General features: G+C 39.9%; 1 protein-coding gene across 6 annotated transcripts in view; it reads left to right on the top strand.

Annotated features, from left to right (window-relative positions):
• The window catches only part of Drep2 (DNA fragmentation factor-related protein 2), a 285,668-nt gene that overhangs the window by 230,634 nt on the left and 32,024 nt on the right, over positions 1-23,010 (top strand). For all 6 annotated transcript variants that reach the window (XM_053798008.2, XM_053798009.2, XM_053798010.2 and 3 more), the window contains one exon: positions 19,028-20,035. In XM_053798008.2, the coding sequence (XP_053653983.1) occupies positions 19,028-19,660 (633 nt within the window). In that variant the 3' untranslated portion in view covers positions 19,661-20,035. The remainder of the gene's footprint in view (positions 1-19,027; positions 20,036-23,010) is intronic.

Raw genomic sequence — 23,010 nt, 5'->3', positions numbered from 1 at the left:
CATGTTCAAGTGTTTCCCAAACAGGAATTATTCTCGTTGTCCCATAATTAATAATTTTAATAAACACGTTTCTACCAGTCAAAAATTATTTCCAAAGACGGGAATAAGAATTACTAATGTACCTTTATCAAAACCACAATTTCCTGCAACATCGTATACAGATGCTCGCCAACTTATGATGGTTCGACTTAAATTATTTTAACTTTATATTGGTGCAAAAGCAATTAGTTACAGTAATTTTTTTTTTTATTTATTCAGTGACTTTAATTATTTATTTCCTTGTTTTTTAGCATGTCATATTTATATCAGACTTACCATATTTTTGACTTACAATGGGTTTGCCAGAAGATAACCTTACTGTAAGTCAAGGATCACCTATGTTGCAAGAAGTCATGCATTGTCGCATTGTTTACGTTTTCAACAAATAGATGAGTAGAAATAGGAATTGTGTTGGTCTGGAGTTCAGTAGATGCAGGATCAATCATTTGCCACATCCCCCACTGATAGACTCGTATGGGTTTTGCATCTAATGTTAATTAGCGTTGCTGTTCAGTTCTGAATTTACAAGATTTGACCGGTCAGAGTTATCACTAGAGTGGTGATGTTATCATTAAGTTTGTTATAATGGTTAAGGTGTGTTATATTGAGGTTATATTAGTATCTAAGATAACTAATCACTGCCCACTGAGGTTAGCAGTGCAGCTGAGCTATTTTAGGAGGAATTAATGAGGGTCCAATGGAAATAAGCCAAGGGGCCCTAATGGAAATAAGCCAAGGGCCCTAATGGAAATAGGTCAAGGGTCCCTAATAGAAATAAGTCAAGGGCCCTAAAGGAAATAAGACAAGGGCCGTAATAGAAATAAGTCACTGTCTGGCTTCTCTGTGTTATCCTGGTGGGTAAATTACACATATATTAAGCTATGTATGATAACTATATTTATGTGTACCTGTACCTAAATAAACTTTCTGTTTATGCTCGATCCAGCAGCCCTTCGTTGATCTTCCTAAAATTCCTCAACTGGTCTGCTTCCTCGACTATTTGACTGCCTCTCTTACCTCTTTAGAATTGCATTAGTCAGTGTTGCAATTTTTATAGCCTGTGACCGGGTTGTGCAGTGAGCAGGTAAAGTTTTGAAGAAAGCTTCAGTGGCATTAAAGAATTTATAAAGCTTCGTATTTGAGGGCTAAAAGTTACTTGAGAACAGTGAGCCTTCTTATGAAGCTCCTCTACACAGTGCGGTTTATTGCAGTTGCGATTGAATAACTGAATCGAAAGTTGACTAATGCATCCTATGGGGCTGGTTCAATGTGCCATTCAATTTTGGATGTTGCTCTGCAGTTGCATTTACAAAATATTGCAAAACAGAGAGGAACTTTATAAGAGAGCTGACTGTATATATAAAGCTAATGTTATATATTTATAAAGTGCTTCCATAACACTAAGGTAAGAGGTGCTTAACTAATCGTATAATGCTCACTGTTCGTTCCCCCTCACATATCAAATTTTGTGTCCACCTGCCCCAAGTAAATGCATGCCATTTTCTGCCTATTCTCCATGGACCTACCAGTGTTTTTTATATTTTAATGCTTAAGTCATTGTTATTATTTTTTTGTATGTTAAAATTGGTCAGTTTGTTTCATCTTAGTAAAATGTTCAGTTCCATTTTTTTATGTGTTTTGTAAAATATATTTAAATATTTTCAGATTAATTTATATTCTGTGGAATTTTGTCTACGTCGCCTCTTATCCGACTCGGCTGCTTGGATTAAATGCCAGATTTACCCCACCTTTCCTTTGTTCTGCCTCTGTTTATCCTCGCTGCTTACTCTTCATAATTCAGTAATTTTTGTTTTTCATTATTTCTTTGCGCAAGGAGCGAAAATAAATGGAACAACGAGGACTTGGTGTTCACTGGACCAAGGTTTCAGAGTCCATTTGTTCTTCCATTCATCTGTTAGTGGTTATTCACTGTGACCTCTCCGGAGTTTTCATAGCAGGAATATTAATTAGCAGTATTTAACCTGCCCCCCCCAAAAACTTACTTTGGAGGCAGATGGACTTTTAGGTTGCTTATAATGTGGTTACATCTTAATGGTGGGGGGAGAGGTGTGCAAGCTGTCCCCTTCATTTACTGTGACAATGTCTGGCAAACTCGCAGTGTGAAGTTTCTTTATGTTTGAGAGGACAGAGTGCATTTTATAAGATGCTTTGATAGCGTTTCATATGCAGAAGTGAAGTAAATTTCAGACTGAGATTAGAACGACTTTCCAGTTCCCAGACATTGTAGCAACGTCCGTTGTGACTTTAGGGACGACCCTCGCTTGTACAGTACTAAATATACCCACTACTAATAGCTTTTAGGTAGCAAAATACAGGCTGTTTTAAAAAGATGGCCCCAACCGTGTAATAAAATGCTTTGAATTTGGGTCAATCTATTTGAAACACCCTTTATAATGGTAACCCCCCCCCCCCCCCACCAATATACACGCCCCCAGATTTGGCAGCTTCTGATTGGCTTGTAGTCGCCCACGTAGAGGAACTCACAGTTTAAGAAAGTGTCTGCGATCACCAGAATAGCGTCAAAATTCGTCTTCCTTTGCCCTGAGTTTCGCCCCAGAGCTCTGGCTGCCTCGTGTATGTCCTAACGACTAGCAACTGTCCTGTTGGAGATGAACAAGCGTAGTTGTGGTTAGCGAATTGTTCTTGAGGCTCGACAGCTCGAAGCAAGCGAGTTCCACCCTTATTACCCCCCGTATAAATGTCAGTATTGCTCCAGAAATAATGCATATGTTACAGCATTTACAGTCAGTTCTCTTATAAAGTTCTATAATATACATTTGGTTCTCTTATAAAGTTCCTCTATATACAGTCAGTTCTCTAATAAGGTTCTTATATATAGTCAGTTCTCTTACAAGGTTCTTCTATATACAGTCAGTTCTCTTGTAAGGTTCTTCTGTATACAATCCTCATATAAAGCTCCTCTATATACAGTCATTTCTCTTATAAAGCTCCTCTATACTTTACGATTTTTTTAAATATAACATAAAAGTCTATAAAAAATTATATCAGCTGATATATTAGTTATATATCTTGTCAGGGGTCTTGATGACAGCCAGGGGTCTTGATGACAGCCAGAGGTCTTGATGACAGCCAGGGGTCTTGATGACAACCAGGGGTCTTGAGAACATCCAGGGGTCTTGATGACAGCTAGGGGTCTTGATGACAGCCAGGGGTCTTGATGACAACCAGGGGTCTTGATGACAGCTAGGGGTCTTGAGGACAGCCAGGGGTCTTGATGACAGCCAGGGATCTTGAAGACAGCCAGGGGTCTTGAGAACATCCAGGGGTCTTGATGACAGCTAGGGGTCTTGATGACAACCAGGGGTCTTGAGAACATCCAGGGGTCTTGATGACAGCTAGGGGTCTTGAGGACAGCCAGGGGTCTTGATGACAGCCAGGGATCTTGAAGACAACCAGGGGTGTTGATGGCAGCCAGGGGTCTTGAAGACAACCAGGGGTCTTGAAGACAACCAGGGGTCTTGATGACAGCCAGGGGTCTGGATGACAGCCAGGGGTCTTGAAGACAGCCAGGGGTCTAGAAGACAGCCAGGGGCCTTGAAGACAATCAGGGGTCTTGAAAACAGCCAGGGGTCTAGAAGACAGCCAGGGGTCTTGAAAACAGCCAGGGGTCTTGAAGACAGTCACTTCTTTTATAAAGGTCCTCTGTATAGTCGTTTCTCTTACAAAGTTCCTCTATGTACAGTCAACTCTCTTATAAAGCTCTTGTATACACAGTGAACTCTCATATAAACCTCCTCTGTATACAGTCAACTCTCATATAAAGCTCCTCTATATACAGTCAACTCTCTTATAAAGCTCCTCTAAATACAGTCAACTCTCATATAAAGCTCCTCTATATACAGTCAACTCTCATATAAAGCTCCTCTATATACAGTCAACTCTCATATAAAGCTCCTCTATATACAGTCAACTCTCATATAAACCTCCTCTGTATACAGTCAACTCTCATATAAAGCTCCTCTATATACAGTCAACTCTCTTATAAAGCTCCTCTAAATACAGTCAACTCTCATATAAAGCTCCTCTATATACAGTCAACTCTCATATAAAGCTCCTCTATATACAGTCAACTCTCATATAAAGCTCCTCTATATACAGTCAACTCTCATATAAAGCTCCTCTATATACAGTCAACTCTCATATAAAGCTCCTCTATATACAGTCAACTCTCATATAAAGCTCCTCTATATACAGTCAACTCTCATATAAAGCTCCTCTATATACAGGCAACTTATATTTTAAGCTCCTGAATATACAATAAATACTCCTATAAAGTGCCACTGTATACAGTAAATTCTCTTGTGTTTGTTGTACTCGTGGGTGTAAAGTACATGGTGTACTTGTACTCTATAGTAATGTACTAGATCTAGACTCAAGTATTTTAGAATTCTCATGACTAGTTTGTTAGAAAAACATCTGCTTAATAGTCTTTTATGAATGTTGTGTTGTGTTAGAACATAATTAGAAATACAGTTGTGTTGTAGGACTTCTGTAACATTTTGTGTTGTGTGTGTGTGTGTGTGTGTGTGTGTGTGTGTGTGTGTGTGTGTGTGTGTGTGTGTGTGTGTGTGTGTGTGTGTGTGTGTGTGTGTGTGTGTGTGTGTGTGTGTATGTATGTGAGATGTGTGTGTGAATATGTGAGTCTTTTGTGTGTGTGAGCAGGACTGGATTTAGGGGAGGGGCCCCAGGACCTTGGCCCCCACCAGAAGGGGCCCCCACCAAATGATGAAAAATATTATGACACACATTATACTGAGAATTGAATAGATTACAAAAAGAGAAAATGTAGGCAAGAGTTTGAATTGTGGTGGGATTGTCATGTTGAGTCATCTAATCACTAGTGTTACATCATCAGTGCGAGTGCATCGTCAGCTGCATGACACGAGGATGACTCACAGCACATCATCATCCTAGGTGTGCAGGGCGCTGCAGTATGTGGTTGACATTTTCCCAAATGTTGAAGATGCATTGAAAATGTACCTTGTAATGTTGGTAAGCAGTTGCAGGCAGAACATTCCTTTTCAAAACTTAAACTTATTGAGAACCGGCTACGAATGAGCAACTTATTGAGAACCGGCTACGAATGAGCAACTTGTTGAGAACCGGCTACGAATGAGCATGAAGCATAGAATCTGACATCCTGCACTCATTGGATTTTGATGGAGTCATCAGAGACTTTTTTATCAGAAAAGCACAGAATGTACCGGGCTTATAATATTTTATCTGATATTTTATCCGATTGAAGATAACTCCTCATAAGCCTGTAGATTACTTTTAAGTTACACTTGCAAATGAACCGAAAGGCTGCTAAAATACTATGAATCCAATTTATTGTTTCATTTCTTCATCTTAATTGGATGGTACGTATATTGAGAGTGGCAAAAGTTTTCCAAGCAGAAACTTATAATGTCTTTTAACCATTAGAGTTAAACCTTTTTAATGCAAGGGCCCCCACCAAACTGGGGCCTGGGCCTGCATCACCTAAATCCAACACTGCATGTGAGTCTTCTGTGTGTGTGTGCATATGTGAGTCTTGTGTGTGTGTGTGTGTGAGTCTTGTGTATGTGTGTTGTGTGTATGTGTTTATATGTATGTTGTGTGTATGTGTTTATATGCATGTTGTATGTGTTTATGTGTGTATGTGTGCATATGTGTGTCTTATGGGTGTGTGTGTGTTGAGTGAAGGATGGTGCTGAGTGTTCCATATATCGGGAAGGTACTGAGTGCTCCTTATATCAGGGGAAGGTGCTAGGTGTTCCATATATCAGGGGAAGGTGCTAGGTGTTCCATATATCAGGTGAAGGTGCTAGGTGTTCCATATATCAGGTGAAGGTGCTAAGTGTTCCATATATCAGAGAAGGTGCTAAATATTCCATATATCAGGTGAAGGTACTAAGTGTTCCATATATCAGGTGAAGGTGCTAAGTGTTCCATATATCAGGTGAAGGTGCTAGGTGTTCCCTACATCAAAGGAAGGTGCTAAGTGTTCCATATATCAGGTGAAGGTGTTAAGTGTTCCATATATCAGGGAAGGTGCTAAATATTCCATATATCAGGTGAAGGTACTAAGTGCTCCATATATCAGGTGAAGGTGCTAAATGTTCTATATGTCAGGTGAAGGTGCTAATTGTTCCATATATCAAGTTAAGGTGCTAAGTGTTCCATATAACAGGTGAAGGTGCTAGGTATTCCATATATCAGGTGAAGGTACTAAGTGTTCCATATATCAGGTGAAAGTGATAAGTGTTTTATATATCAGAGGAAGATGCTAAGTGTTCCTTATATCAGGGGAGGGGAAGGGGCTAGTTACTAAATACATTGCTCATTTGCCTTCTATATAATAATATCTTTATTTACTACAAGTACATGGCAAGACAGTGATGGAGTGAATGATGGTGAAAGTTTTTCTTTTTCGGGCCACCCTGCCTTGGTGGGAATCGGCCAGTGTGATAATAAAAAAAATAAGTACATGTACAAGGTATACAGTCCTAGCTGACAACAATGACATACTACTATATAGAAACTCCCTTGTTATGCTCTGCATTTCGGGCAAATTAGGTCAGTGTCCCGGGATGCGACCCACACCAGTCCACTAACACCCAGGTACCCATTTTACTGATGGGGAACATAGACAACAGGTGGAAAGAAACACGTCCAATGTTTCTACTCTGGCTGGGAATCGAACCCAGGCCCTCGCCGTGTGAAGCGAGAGCGTTAACCACCAGGCCACCAGATATAACAGACAGTTTATTATACAGGTTAATATTCAAAGCATTCTATAACAGACATCAGATATAACAGTGTCCATTATATAGGAGGTTCATGTATTAAACTTTCTATATAAGTGACTTCTGATATAACAAAGTCCATTATATAAGTCTATACATTAAGCCTTCACTTTAACATACTTCTGATATAATGGACAACGTACAATGAGTCTGACTTTACTTTTAACTCATTTATTACAAATCTTTAATGCAATATGACAATAAAATGTGTGTGTTTATAGTCAAGTCTCTTATAAAAGCTATTCTATTTAATGCAATTGTTTTTCCTTGTGCAATTGAAAGTTAAGACACATGTGCAACATCTGGGTATCTTTATTGTAGACGTTTCGCCCTCCAGTGGCTTTATCAATACAAATTCTAGGACATAATTAGAACACAGTAGAACTATATACAAAAGACCATGCCCTCGTCTGCTACATGTCCCTATCCACTGACACCTATATAAACGCCAGTCTCCTGGCCTTTGCTCCAGATTCTCCACCACCACGATGCTCTCAACACCAACTCCAAGGCTGAGGGACTGATTACCTCATCTTTTGAATATAGTTCTACTGTCTTCTAATTATGTCCTAGAATCTGTATTGATAAAGCCACTGGTTGGTGAAACGTCTACAATAAAGATACCCAGATGTTGCACATGTGTCTTAACTTTCATCTTGTCGGTATTTTATACCTTTCTTGCATACCTTGTGCAACTGCAAAAAGTTCCTCCAGAAATGAATAGCATGTACTGTGAAGGCCCTGTCATGTGCTATTTAATTTTGGATTCAGTTTTTTAATCGTATTTACAAAAAGATGGTAAGATGGTAGATAGATCTTAAATTTTCTAACCAACAGAACACAAAGAATAATAATAAACAGAGTAAAGTCAGCAGCAGCTACAGTGAAAAGCTCTGTTCCACAAGGTACAGTACTCACAGTGAAAAGCACTGTTCCACAAGGTACAGTACTCACAGTGAAAAGCTCTGTTCCACAAGGTACAGTATTCACAGTGAAAAGTTCTGTTCCACAAGGTTCAGTACTCACAGTGAAAAGCACTGTTCCACAAGGTACAGTACTCACAGTGAAAAGCACTGTTCCACAAGGTACAGTACTCACTGTGAAAAGTTCTTTTCCACAAGGTACAGTACTCATAGTGAAAAGCTCTGTTCCACAAGGTACAGTATTCACAGTGAAAAGTTCTGTTCCACAAGGTTCAGTACTCACAGTGAAAAGCACTGTTTCACAAGGTACAGTACTCACAGTGAAAAGCACTGTTCCACAAGGTACAGTACTCACAGTGAAAAGCACTGTTCCACAAGGTACAGTACTCACAGTGAAAAGCACTGTTCCACAAGGTACAGTACTCACAGTGAAAAGCACTGTTCCATAAGGTACAGTACTCACAATGAAAAGCACTGTTCCACAAAGTACAGTACTCACAGTGAAAAGTTCTTTTCCACAAGGTATAGTACTCATAGTGAAAAGCACTGTTCCACAAGGTACAGAATTCACTCCCATCCTGTTCCTCATCATCATATCTGACATAGAGATGTAAACTACAGCACCTTGTCCTCCTTAGCTGATGATACTAGAATTTGCATGACAGTGTTATCTATTGACCCTTTGACTGTCGCAAGCCCCTTTCTGAAACTGTCATTCTATGTCGCAAAATTTTTGGAAAAAAAAAATTATTTTTTCTTATGAAATGATAGAGAATCTTTTAACAGTGGTAATGACACCAAATGTACGAAATTTGGTCGAAAACTCATGGAATTACGCTCCTGCGAAGTTAGCAGTCTCAGCAACATACAGTGGACCCTCGACTAACGCTATTAATCCGTTCCTGAGAGCTCATCGTTAGTCAAAATAATCATTAGTCAAGTTAATTTTCCCCATAAGAAATAATGGAAATCAAATTAATCCGTGCAAGATACCCAAAAGTATTGAAAAAAAAAATTTTTAACACATGAAATATTAATTTTAATACACACAAACTGAAGAAGACATGCACAGTTACATGACACTTACCTTTATTGAAGATCTGGTGATGACTGATGGGATGGGAAGAGGGGAGTGTGTTGATGGTCTTAGTGTTTAGAAGGGGAATCCCCTTCCATTAGGACTTGAGGTGGCAAGTCCTTTTTTGGGGTTACTTCCCTTCTTTTAATGCCACTTGGACCAGCTTGAGAGTCACTGGACCTCTGTCGCACAACATATCTGCCCATAGAGGCCTGTACCTCCCATTCCTTTATGACATTTCTAACGTGTTTCACAACATTGTCAGTGTCACCATTAAACACTTGTTCAGGTTTCAGTCCTTCACTGTCTATGTACTCCTTGAATTCCTGCACATATTTTTCAGCTGCTTTTTGGTCCAAACTGGCAGCCTCACCATGCCTTATCACACTATGTATGCCACTACGATTCTTAAATCTCTCAAACCAACCTTTGTTGGCCTTAAATTCACTCACATCACCACTAGTTGCTGGCATTTTTCTAATTAAATCGTCATGCAACTTCCTAGCCTTTTCACATATGATCGCTTGAGAGATGCTATCTCCTGCTATCTGTTTTTTGTTTATCCATACCAATAACAGTCTCTCAACATCTTCTATCACTTGCAATCTCAGTTTCGAAAACATAGTTACACCTTTGGCAAGAACAGCTTCCTTGATTGCCGTTTTCTTGGCCACAATAGTAGCGATGGTTGATTGGGGTTTTGTGTACAGCCTGGCCAGCTCTGAGACATGCACTCCACTTTCATACTTAGCAATGATCTCTTTCTTCATATCCATAGTAATTCTCACCCTTTTTGCTGTAGGGTTGGCACTAGAAACTTTCTTGGGGCCCATGGTGACTTATTTCGCAGGTGCAATCACTAAAAAGGCTGTGATAATATGAAATGTTCCGATTGTATGCTGGAAGCGACCGCGGTGGCTGGCTGGCTTGTAAACACTGGCCAGAAGTGGACGCGTCTCAGACGGAAGGAATAGTGTTGGTCGAGTTTTTTAGCGCTAATCGAGGCAAAATTTTTGCGATAAAATGTATCGCTAGTAGATTTATCGTTAATTGATGCCATCGCTGGTCGAGGGTCCACTGTATATGGATTGGCAATTTTGCCGACTTTGAGCCCTGTTTTTGGCCAATTCCGTTGTTCCTGTTGACCAGACTCATAGCTATTTCTTTAGAACTCCATTTTTTCTATCAGTTGAGTACAAGAAGCCGCCCATTTACTGATTTGAACTACTCAATAAAGTGGTCAGAAATTGGCAATTTGGCCAATTTCACGCAAATTAAAAAAGATGCCAATTTAAAAATAGGGTCCAGAATAAACAATCTAGACATTCTTGGCACTAAATTAACATATCCTCTGTTTGCATCTCTAGGCCCCTCTTACATTACTATTGCTTTCCATTTTGAGTTTTTATTCATACAAAAAATACAAAATTTACTGTTATGCAGACTACTGCTTTATTGTAAAAATGGTATAAATAATATCAGTGCACTAGTGAAAGAATATTAGACTCCCCAGTTGACATGTATTGGACGTGTGATATGATTTGCTTACTCCTGAACATTAGTAAAAATCGAACATTTCCGTTACTTTGAGCTCAATTTCACAGTCGTTTTCATCGTGAAACTAATCAAAATCATCCCTATTTCTGTAATATGTTTTCTATTTTATCATGTGAGACCATGAAAGCGAGAATACAACGATAAATACTATACAAAAATACACCTCAAAGTTGGCGTTTTAATCCAAAAACACTCAGTTTTTTTCTCATTATGCACTGCATGCTGCAGGATTTTTTTTTATGTAGTGCACACTGACCACACAGACCCATTCTCTCACATGTGAGCCTACCAGCTTTCTCCTGCTTGATTTGAAGCTGCTAGAATTTATATGTATTAATATATCCGAAACACTGGCTCGTAAGACGTATGTACACGACCAAAACAGTCAAAAGGTTAAGGACACCATAAATCTCAAAGCTAATATAAACCAAGTCTTCCAATGGACCACGGAAAACAATACGAAGTTCAATAAGGACAAATTTCATTTACTCGGTTTTGAAAAACATATGGAAATAATAGCTAGATCACTGAATGAAACAAATTGTAACAACACAGTAGAGCAGAAAACTAATGTGAAGGGAGTGATAATGTTAGAGGATTTCACCTTCAAAGATCACAACAATGTCTCTACCACATATGCTAGGAAAATTATAGGATGGATAATGAGAACGTTCAAAACGAGAGATGCCAAGCCAATGATGATCCTCTTTAAATCACTTATTCTCTCTAGGCTGGAGTACTGCTGTGCACTAACTGCCCCTTGCAAGGCAGGCAAAATTGCAGATCTAGAAAATACAGTAGTCTCCCCCCCCCCCCCCGTCCCCCATATCTACAGGTGATACGTTCCAAGATCTGCCACAGATACCCAAAACTGTGGATAGTAGTGAACCTTATACACCTACCATCCGACTTACGACCTGCTCGACATATGACCATTCGACTTACGACCTTGTTTTCTATGCCAAATTTATGGGAAATAAACAACTGTTTGTGTTGTACACAGTGTTTATCATAAACCTTACAGTATAAAATGCAGTACTAACAGCATAAAAAGTAAAATAAAAAATGAAATACCAAAATAAAACAATAAAATAAAGTTATTACAAAAATGTAATGTTGATATTCAGTAGTAAAGTTCAACTTACGTCCGTTTCGACTTATGACCGGTTTCTCGGAACTGAACTTGGTCGTAATTCGGATGGTACCTGTATGTAAGTCACTTTTCTTTTACATACATACATATGAAAAAGTTTAATAAATTAGGCACATTAAGTGGATAATTTGCACTTATTCACTGATAGGAAGCACTAAACAGCTTCTCTTAGGCTTCGAAGAACTGTCACCATCACTACTTTTGTGACCTAGGTCCATTATTAAATGTAATAAGAGTTATATTCGGGACACGGTAAACCATGGACAACTGAAGTCGCAGAAACTAAATCCTTGGAAATGGGGGATCCGACTTCATACAGTGAACTTTTATTGCTTGCATGAGAATAATAAAGCATCTCAAACACTGGGACCATTTGAAGTCCCTTGACCTGTACTCTGTGGAACACAGGTGAGAAAGATACATCATAATAAACATTTTGAAAATCCTAGAGGGACTATTCCCAAATTTTGCACAAAGAAATCACTCCCTATGAAAGCAAAAAACCTGGCAGGCAGTACATCCCCTCAATGAAAAGCATGGGTACCATGAGTACACTAAGAGATAACACAATAAGTATCAGGGGTCTAAGACTGTTCAACTGCCTCCCAACATATATAAGGGGAATTACCAGTAGACACCTGGCTGTCTTCCAGAGGGAGCTGCACACACACACACACATAAAGTCAGTACCTGACCAGCCAGACTGCAGTTTGTACAATGCATCATGTGCTGCAGCAGCAACAGCCTGGTTGATCAGGCCTTGATCCACTCTGAATTCATTGACCCCTGGAACACCCTCCAGGTATACTCCACATAGCTAGATATAGTGGAGCTTTATAAGAGCTGACTGTATATAGAGGAGCTTTATAAGAGAACTGTGTATGAAGGAACTGAATAAGATAACTGACTGTATATAGAGGAGCTTTATAAGAACTGACTGTATATAGAGGAGCTTTATAAGAGAACTGTGTATGAAGGAACTGAATAAGATAACTGACTGTATATAGAGGAGCTTTATAAGAACTGACTGTATATAGAGGAGCTTTATAAGAACTGACTGTATATAGAGGAGCTTTATAAGAGAACTAACTGTATATATTCAAATTCAATTCTATATTTATTTACTAAACTAATAATGTACTTATATGCAATAAAATATTGTTAGTGACAAAATACGGCCTCTCCTCACTTAATGATGGAGTTCTGTTTTAAGACCACATCACGAAACAAATTCGTCACTAAGTGAGGAGCATACTATAATGGTAGTGGGTTCGTGTCAACCATCTTTGATATTGTTTTAATGTCACCTTTAATTGCACCATTTATAGCATTTCTGGTATATTTTTAAATGTTTATACAGTAATGTTCTGTATATTGTAATAAACAGAATAGAGGAAATTATTTAGGTATGAATGCTGGTCAGAGAGCCTGTCTTAAGTCCGAGTCGTCGGTAAACGAGTACGTCGCTAAGTGAGGAGAGGCTGCAAAGTAACTAAATTGCTATGTATTTCAGGCAGACTAATTCTAATGCTTCAAAGAGACTGTTAAGTAGGATTTCTTACACAGTTAACTACTGTTATGTGGACAATAAAAAACGTTCATGAACAATTATACAGTTACAAAAGTCTGGTTTGTTGTTCCAAATTGGCTAAGTGATCTTCAGATTTATATCTCTACCGAGATACTGTAGAGATACAGTGATTAACTGTAGAGATACAGTGATTAACTGTAGAGATACAGTGATTAACTGTAGAGATACAGTGATTAACTGTAGAGATACAGTGATTAACTGTAGAGATACAGTGATTAACTGTAGAGATACAGTGATTAACTGTAGAGATACAGTGATTAACTGTAGAGATACAGTGATTAACTGTTGAGATACAGTGATTAATTGTAGAGATACAGTGATTAACTGTAGAGATACAGTGATTAACTGTAGAGATACAGTGATTAACTGTTGAGATACAGTGATTAATTGTAGAGATACAGTGATTAACTGTAGAGATACAGTGAGTAACTGTAGAGATACAGTGATTAACTGTAGAGATACAGTGATTAACTGTAGAGATACAGTGAGTAACTGTAGAGATACAGTGATTAACTGTAAAGATACAGTGATTAACTGTTGAGATACAGTGATTAATTGTAGAGATACAGTGATTAACTGTAGAGATACAGTGATTAACTGTAGAGATACAATGAGTAACTGTAGATACAGTGAGTAACTGTAGAGATACAGGAAGAGTTGAAGAAGAACAGTGACACAGTTGAACGAAGACTGGAAGAACAGTGACACAGTTGAAGGAAGACTGGAAGAACAGTGACACAGTTGATGGAAAACTGGAAGAACAGTGACACAGTTGATGGAAGACTGGAAGAACAGTGACACAGTTGATGGAAGACTGGAAGAACAGTGACACAGTTGATGGAAGACTGGAAAAACAGTGACACAGTTGAAGGAAGACTGGAAGAACAGTGACACAGTTGATGGAAGACTGGAAAAACAGTGACACAGTTGAAGGAAGACTGGAAAAACAGTGACACAGTTGAAGGAAGACTGGAAGAACAGTGACACAGTTGATGGAAGACTGGAAAAACAGTGACACAGTTGAAGGAAGACTGGAAGAACAGTGACACAGTTGAAGGAAGACTGGAAAAACAGTGACACAGTTGAAGGAAGACTGGAAGAACAGTGACACAGTTGAAGGAAGACTGGAAGAACAGGGATACAGCTGAAGGAAGACTAGAAGAACAGTGACACAGTTGAAGGAAGACTGGAAGAACAGTGACACAGTTGATGGACTGAAAGAACAGTGACACAGTTGAGGGAAGACTGGAAGAACAGTGACAAAGTTGATGGAAGACTGGAAGAACAGTGACAAAGTTGATGGAAGACTGGAAAAACAGTGACACAGTTGAAGGAAGACTGGAAGAACAGTGACACAGTTGAAGGAAGACTGGAAGAACAGGGATACAGCTGAAGGAAGACTAGAAGAACAGTGACACAGTTGAAGGAAGACTGGAAGAACAGTGACACAGTTGAAGGAAGACCGGAAGAACAGGGATACAGCTGAAGGAAGACTGGAAGAACAGTGACACAGTTGAAGGAAGACTGGAAGAACAGTGACACAGTTGAAGGAAGACTGGAAGAACAGGGATACAGCTGAAGGAAGACTAGAAGAACAGTGACACAGTTGAAGGAAGACTAGAAGAACAGTGACACAGTTGACGGAAGACTGGAAGAACAGTGACACAGTTCATGGAAGACTGGAAAAACAGTGACACAGTTGATGGAAGACTGGAAAAACAGTGACACAGTTGATGAAAGACTGGAATAACAGTAATACAGTTGATGGAAGACTGGAAGAAAAGGGACACAGCTGATGGAAGACTGGAAGAAAAGAGACACAGTTGATGGAAGACTGGAAGAAAAGGAATGGAGTTAATTGAGTTGGTTTTACTTCACATAAAGTATTGTTGTTTCAATTATATTAGGGAGATGAGGTGTTTTTTAACAACTTTGAATCAACTGACAGACAGGAGACCTCTCAATACTTCAGGCAGTGAAGTCCAGATCTTTGGGCCAGTTATGTACACTGACCTTTGGGCCAGTTATATATACTGATCTTTGGACCAGTTATGTACACTGATCTTTGGACCAGTCTTACACTGAACTTTGGACCAGTCTTACACTGATCTTTGGATCAGTTATGTACACTGATCTTTGGACCAGTTATGTACAATGATCTTTGGACCAGTTATGTACACTGATCTTTGGACCAGTTATGTACACTGATCTTTAGACCAGTTATGTACACTGATCTTTGGATTAGTTATGTACACTGATCTTTGGACCAGTTATGCACACTGATCTTTGGATTAGTTATGTACACTGATCTTTGGACTAGTTATGCACACTGATCCAAAGTGTGTTGTCTAACACTGGAGTGAGGCAGTGTGTTGTCTGACACTGGAGTGAGGCAGTGTGTTGTTTGACATTGGAATGTGGCAGTGTGTTGTCTGACACTGGAGTGAGGCAGTGTGTTGTTTGACACTGGAGTGAGGCAGTGTGTTGTCTGACACTGGAGTGAGGCAGTGTGTTGTTTGACACTGGAGTGAGGCAGTGTGTTGTCTGACACTGGAGTGAGGCAGTGTGTTGTCTGACACTGGAGTGAGGCAGTGTGTTGTCTGACACTGGAGTGAGGCAGTGTGTTGTCTGACACTAGAGTGTGCAGTGTGTTGTCTGACATTGGAATGTGGCAGTGTGTTGTCTGACACTGGAGTGAGGCAGTGTGTTGTCTGACACTGGAGTGAGGCAGTGTGTTGTCTGACATTGGAATGTGGCAGTGTGTTGTCTGACACTGGAGTGAGGCAGTGTGTTGTCTGACATTGGAATGTGGCAGTGTGTTGTCTGACACTGGAGTGAGGCAGTGTGTTGTCTGACATTGGAATATGGCAATGTGTTGTCTGACACTAGAGTGTGCAGTGTGTTGTCTGACACTGGAGTGAGGCAATGTGGTGTCCATCACTGGACTGTGGCAGTGTGTTGTCTGACACTGGACTGTGGCAGTGTCATCTGACACTGGAGTAAGGCAGTGTGTTGTCTGACACTGGAGTGAGGCAGTGTGTTGTCTAACACTAGAGTGAGGCAGTGTGTTGTCTGACACTGGAATGAAGAGTGTCACGAAAAGGAGCTGGATTTGAGTTAGACATGACAAGTCGTGCCATCTCTGATGTGGATATCAGTCACTTCTCTTATAAAGCTTCTCTATATGCAGTCAGCTCTCTTATAAAGCTCCTCTATATGCAGTCAGCTCTTATAAATCTCTCTAGGGCAGTTCAGTTTTTGTAAGTGCAGTTGAAAATGGTATGGTAAGCTCTTTAGAGAGCTGTATATAGAGAGCTTTTTTTTGGCGAAAGCGTCTGAAAAGTAAATGCAAAATTGAATACCACATTAGAGGCCTTCATAGTACCTTCTGTTCAAATTTAAATTCATATTTTTCTGTTTCACTTACAACAAGTCACACTATATAGAAGAACTTTATAATTTAGCTGACTACATATAGAAAGCTTTATAAGGTAGCAACTGTATATAGAGGATCTTTATAAGAGAACTGACTGTATACAGAGGAGCTTTATAAAAAAAATTATACCACATCAGGAGAAAAAACAGAGGAATATCTAACATTTGAGCACCTCTTTTGTAGGAATTTTTCGATAGCCTGTGGCTTCGTCAGTCCATATGAGATAAACAGTGGAAGATGAGGAGGAGACTGAGGTAATCAGTCCCTCAAGCCTGATGGACTGACCACATCAACTCCAAACTGAGGGACTAATTACCTCAAACTCTTTATCTTATACCATTCTTCTCTGTACTGGACTAAGGAATCCACTGGCTGGCAAGACATTTCCAGAGTGAATATACCCAGATGTTGCACAAGTGTTGCAGTTTATCATCTTGTGGGTTTTTAAACCATTTATGCAGAGTATCAGGAATTATTTCCTTGTATGTTAATTTTTGAAGGGGTGGAGGGGTAAGCCAGCGGAAGGTCTCGGTCAGATGACCCAAAGATGCAGTGGTGGGTCATCATGTGACTAAGACCACCATCAGGAAACACTTGTCCTGTTTCCTGACCAGTCTTACCTAACCTAACCTAATCTTACCTATCCTAACGTAATGTAACCTAACCAAACCTAACCTAATGTCATGTAACCTAACCTAATCTAATGCCATGTAACCTAGCCTAATCTAACCTAACCTAATTTAACCTAACATAACCTAAGCTAACGTAACCTAATCTAACCTAACGTTATGTAACCTAACCTAGTCTAACCTAACTTAACCTTACAAAGTTTTGTGAATTAACTGCCAATAAGCACACAGTGTGTGTCATAAACACGTCCATCCCAGGTCTTCAGTTCTTGCTCATAGAGGTCATTTGCAGGTATACATGGATGATATTTTGACACCTTTGACCGTAGTTTGTTAAGCGTTTGGTTCACTCTCCAGGAATTATCTGTTGTTTTATTAATTTCAATATATATGTATTTATCCTTCATCAAGAACACAGGTATTGAAGTTCCTCAATGCATAAGTTTTCAAACTTTCCCCTCCCCCCCCCCATTTGAATTAGAATTAGCTCAAACTGAAGTTTGACAAAATTTTCTGTACTCAAAATTTAGAGATAATAGCCATGAATGTGTTTTCAAATTATTTTGGGGGGTCACTTTGCCTAGGTGGGAGGTGACCAATATGTTAAATAAATAAATAAATAAATAAATAAATAAATAATTATATATATATATATATATATATATATATATATATATATATATATATATATATTAGTCAGTAATAAACAACTATCCATTGCTACGTTAATATGTATTGTTTGTGCCAAATATAAGAAGAAATTTGTAAGTTAATGTGTTTGAATTTATAGGTTAATTAGAGCAAATGCAGTATGGCAAAAGTTGCAGTAATGAAACAATTTGTTGCAAATATCAGTCAGCATATTATCTGATACTGAGTCAGTTAGCAATATTCATTAATGTATCTTATTAAGATAAGTCAGTGAGCTTGCTTAAGAGGACGGGAGATCTGTTGCTTGAGTACAGACTGCCCTTGTGTTGCTTGAGTACAGACTGCCCTTGTGTTGCTCGAGTACAGACCGCCCTTGTGTTGGTTCCTGGAAGGTGGTATCATTATTATCGCCACAAAGCCTATGGTTGGCAGGCTCTGGCTAAAGCCCTCTTTCTTGTTACTTCCTCTCACTTGCCGTCTGATGTTGGTTGTCGTGAGACCCGAGACAAGCGAGCTGATGTGACCCCCCAATGGCCCATGATTCACCTCACCTTCGCTAACTTAGGTAATTTTTGTTCAAGAATTTCCACCAAGAAGCCGACATTCTGGGATAGTAACTACACCTGATACTGACTTCTTTTTTTTTTCCCTTTTATTTACCTCATTTATTTTTTATGATATAGTGAAACATGTGAAACATCTTTGTGTCAACGTCTTTTGCATTCCTGGAAGAACTGATCAGATATTCTGCAACAGACTAACATGCTATTCTCTCACAGTAACAAATCAGTTTTTTATAAACCATCACTAAACTAATTTGTGGGTGTAAAACTATTATGAGATTATCCCCTATACATATTCATCCTATATATAAAATTCATCGCTTCATTCATTGTTTCTACCCATATTTAGTTATCAGTTAGTTGCCCCAACATGTCGGTAAACCCTTGGATTCCTTTGCTTGTGATCCATAATTTACTGTATTGTCAGTAGTTGAGCATGTGGATGATTGGAGTGTCACGTGTGAGGCCAAGGAAATGGTTCATGCCAGTGCCTGTTGCCATTACAAGCTTGAGGTTGTAGTTATAAATTATAGCCGATGGTCGTTAGTGATCACTAATACATGTGTTGTATTTGCAGATCCATAAAACTGTAGCCACGTCGCCCATCCAGGACGGTGCTCAAGACAGACGCCCAGGACACCATCAAGTCCACCCCCCTAGTCAAAGTCCTAGCAGCAAGGCAGCTCAAGCAGGACCTCAGGCCACTGTGGCTGCAGCTGCGGCTGCGGCTGCGGCAGCAACAGTTGTACAATCCCAAAAAGGTGGTTCTCATGTGCGCTTCTTGGCTGACTACCGATCGGCCAATTTGGAAAAGCAGCGGGCAGATCAAGAAAGCTCCGAATCTGAAACGGAAAACACTACAAATGACGAGGAAGCTCATACAACAGAAAAGTTCCTCCTGCTCACTGATCAACTCTCAGTTGACACCAAAAAACACCTCTCCATTAAGGACATTGGAGTAATCCTCGACCGGCTATCTTCCAAAATAGTTGACGTAGAGAAACTAGATCGCGAAGCCGAGGAAGAAGATTGTTTTAACTGGACAATCAAAGCCACAATCCGAGGCGACACGCTGAGAGAACTTGGTGTGGTTTATAATGGTCACTATTATTCTATTAGTGAACACCCAGGCTATGGACAGAAGAAGGAGGAAGAAGAGGAGGAGGAGGAATCAGCAGATGCTAAGCAGGAAGAAAAGGAACCCGTCTGACTCTCTAAACTATGTTCAATGGACAAACTTATTATTTTGGTTCATTGTTGACAAAGCCAGGCTTAGGAATGCAGTAAATCGACAAAAATATTTTTGTTACTTGTCGAAGGAGAGTAACACTGTTAAGAGAAAACAGGTTAGAAGTGTTACGTGCAGAACGAAAAAGGAACGATTAGAACAGTCTTGTGAATGAGTGGAAGGTTTCAAGACTTCCCTCACTTACAAAAAGAGAGGCAAACCACCCTGGGATGTCTGCAGCAGTGCCGCAACAGCCGCAAGTCCTGTGTTCATTTCTAGTGTACATAAATGGGAGGAGGCGCTGCTACTATTGATGCCGCGTGACAGGTGCTGGCTGTCCCCCCAGTGTCCTGCCAGGTGAGACATATCTCTCATCATGTTAGATGTAACTAATTCAACATTTTATTGTGGAAATGTTTTACTTTCCAGGAGTTTTGTCAAGCCATTACAAACATTACAAGGACACAGAGGATGTATATATAGGTACCATGTGAAGTGAAACATAGATAAAGATAAAGATTTTATTCTTTGTAAAGGTTACAATGTGTAATTACAATTTAGGTTTGCTAAGTACAAAGAAAGTCACTATTATGCTGGGGCATTTTGGGCAGACTAATCCTAATACATAATAACTAAAGTGGAACCCTGAGTTTCGGCCACCCCGAGTATCAACCGCTTCGAGTTTCGACCGCTTTTTTGGGCTAAATTTTATCCCGAGTTTTGGCTATTGCCCCGTGTTTCGGCCAGCATACCAAACCTGTCCGCCTGCCCATGCCTGTGTGCCTCCCCGCACAGGCGTCGTGAACCAGTCTAGCTTTGTTTATCCTTGAGTGAACATTACCCTGCATGCTCATCCAAACATTTCACAATAAATTCATTGTGTTTAGTGCTTGTTTATTGATTGTGACTGTAAAATAAACCACCATGAGCCCAAAGAAACTTCATAGTGGGAGTGAGACAGTGGTTGAGGCAGTGGCTGAGGCAGTGGTTGAGGCAGTGGTGGAGGCAGTTGAGGCAGTGGTTGAGGCAGTGGTGGAGGCAGTGGTGGAGGCAGTGGTGGAGGCAGTGGTGGAGGCAGTGGTTGAGGCAGTGGTTGAGGCGGTGGTTGAGGTGGTGGGTGAGGCAGTGGTGGAGGCAGTGGTGGAGGCAGTGGTTGAGGCAGTGGTTGAGGCAGTGGTTGAGGCAGTGGTTGAGGCAGTGGTTGAGACAGTGGTTGAGGCGGTGGTTGAGGCAGTGGTGGAGGCAGTGGTGGAGGCAGTGGTTGAGGCAGTGGTGGAGGCAGTGGTTGAGGCAGTGGTGGAGGCAGTGGTTGAGGCAGTGGTTGAGGCAGTGGTGGAGGCAGTGGCTGAGGCAATAATAAGTCCTCCCTCTCTCCTCCTCCCTATCTTCCAGATGCAAACAAGAGTCTTCAATAAAGGTACGTAAATGTTTATTTAAATGTTTATTTAAATGTTTATTTATGTATTGTATTACTCATTTAATACTACAGTGGACCCCTGCCTTACAATATTAATCCATTCCTGAGAGCTCATCGTATGCCGAAATTATTGTAAGGCGAATTAATTTTCCCCATAAGAAATAATGGAAATCAAATTAATCCATGTAAGACACCCCAAAGTATGAAAAAAATTTTTTTTTACCACATGAAATATTAAGTTTAATACAGACAAACTGAAGAAGACATGCACAATTAATACTCTACTAAGAATAGAATACATGACACTTACCTTTATTGAAGATCTGATGATGATTGATGGGATGGGAGGAGGGGAGAGTGTGGAAGTTGTTATTGTTCAGAAAAAGAATCCCCTTCCATTAGGACTCTAGGTAGCAAGTCGTTTTCCGGGGTTACTTCCCTTCTTTCAATGCCACTAGGACCAGCTTGAGAGTCACTGGACCTCTGTCGTGCAGCATATCTGTCCATAGAGCTCTGTACCTCCCGTTCCTTTAAGACTTTCCTAAAATGGGCCACAACATTGTCATTGTACAAGTTGCCAACACGGCTTGCAGTAGCTGTGTCAGGGTGATTTTCATCCGTAAAGGTTTGCAGTTCAACCCACTTTGCACACATTTCCTTAATCTCTTTTTTCAATTCCATACTAATTCTCGCCCTTTTTACCACAGGGATGGCACTAGAAGCTTTCTTGGGGTCCAGGGTGACTTATTTTGCAGTTACAAGCACTAAAAACACTGGGATAATGTGAAATGTACCGAATGTATGCGTAGATGCAACCGCACTGGTGGCTTGTAAACACTGGTGCTGAGGCCACGCATGGGACACGTCCCGGACGAATCATGTGAGGCGAGTTTTTTAGCAATAGGCGAGGCAAAATTTTTGCATTCAAATGTATCGTATGGTGGATTTAACATAACCCGATGCCATCGTAAGGTGGGGGTCCACTGTATGTGCATGTTTTAAGTACTATTTGTATGTTAAACTATACAGGTGTCCCTCAACATTCGTGAGGGTTAGGGGATCAAGAGCCTCGCGAATGTTGAAAAACCGTGAATGTTTGGTGCCCCAATATATTGTAGGGAAATATAATACAATACTGCTTAACTTGTTGAACCATGAACAATCATAAAATACATGAAAACGTCGTAAATTGTACTAAATATATACATGTTATGCTTTAATAACATGTATGTTATTAAATACCACAGACTCCACCACTGCCTCCACCACTGCGAGTCCCTACTACCCTCCCACCGACCCCCGCAACTGGCAGCCAGCCCTCCCACCACTCAGTGTGGTGAGTGTTTTGTTTGTTCATTATTTGCTATTAAACTACAGTATAAATAATGTAAACACATTCATGACTGCATATTGGAATGGCTATTTGAACAGGTATTGGACAGTGACATCATGTGTTTACTCTTGAACACAGCAAAGAATCAAACATTTCTGCTACTGCTAATAATAACAATAGTAATAATAACAATAGTAATAATAATAATAATAATAATAATAATAATAATAATAATAATAATAATAATAATAATAATAAATATGATATAATTGAAGAAGGAAATTGTACAAAAATACGAGGGAGTGGTTGACACATCGTCAGTGTGACTTTGTTTATGCTGGAGTGAACATTAGTATCCCTGCTCTTCCAAACATTTCACAATAATTCAGCGGTTGAGGCAGTGATAGAGGCAGTGATAGAGGCAGTGGGTGAGGCAGTGATAGAGGCAGTGATAGAGGCAGTGATAGAGGCAGTGATAGAGACAGTGATAGAGGCAGTGGGTGAGGCAGTGATAGAGGCAGTGATAGAGGCAGTGATAGAGACAGTGATAGAGGCAGTGATAGAGGCAGTGATAGAGGCAGT

This window comes from Cherax quadricarinatus, chromosome 93 (assembly GCF_038502225.1).
Source record: "Cherax quadricarinatus isolate ZL_2023a chromosome 93, ASM3850222v1, whole genome shotgun sequence".
Lineage (NCBI taxonomy): Eukaryota > Metazoa > Arthropoda > Malacostraca > Decapoda > Parastacidae > Cherax > Cherax quadricarinatus.
This window is presented reverse-complemented; position numbering and strand designations above follow the sequence as displayed.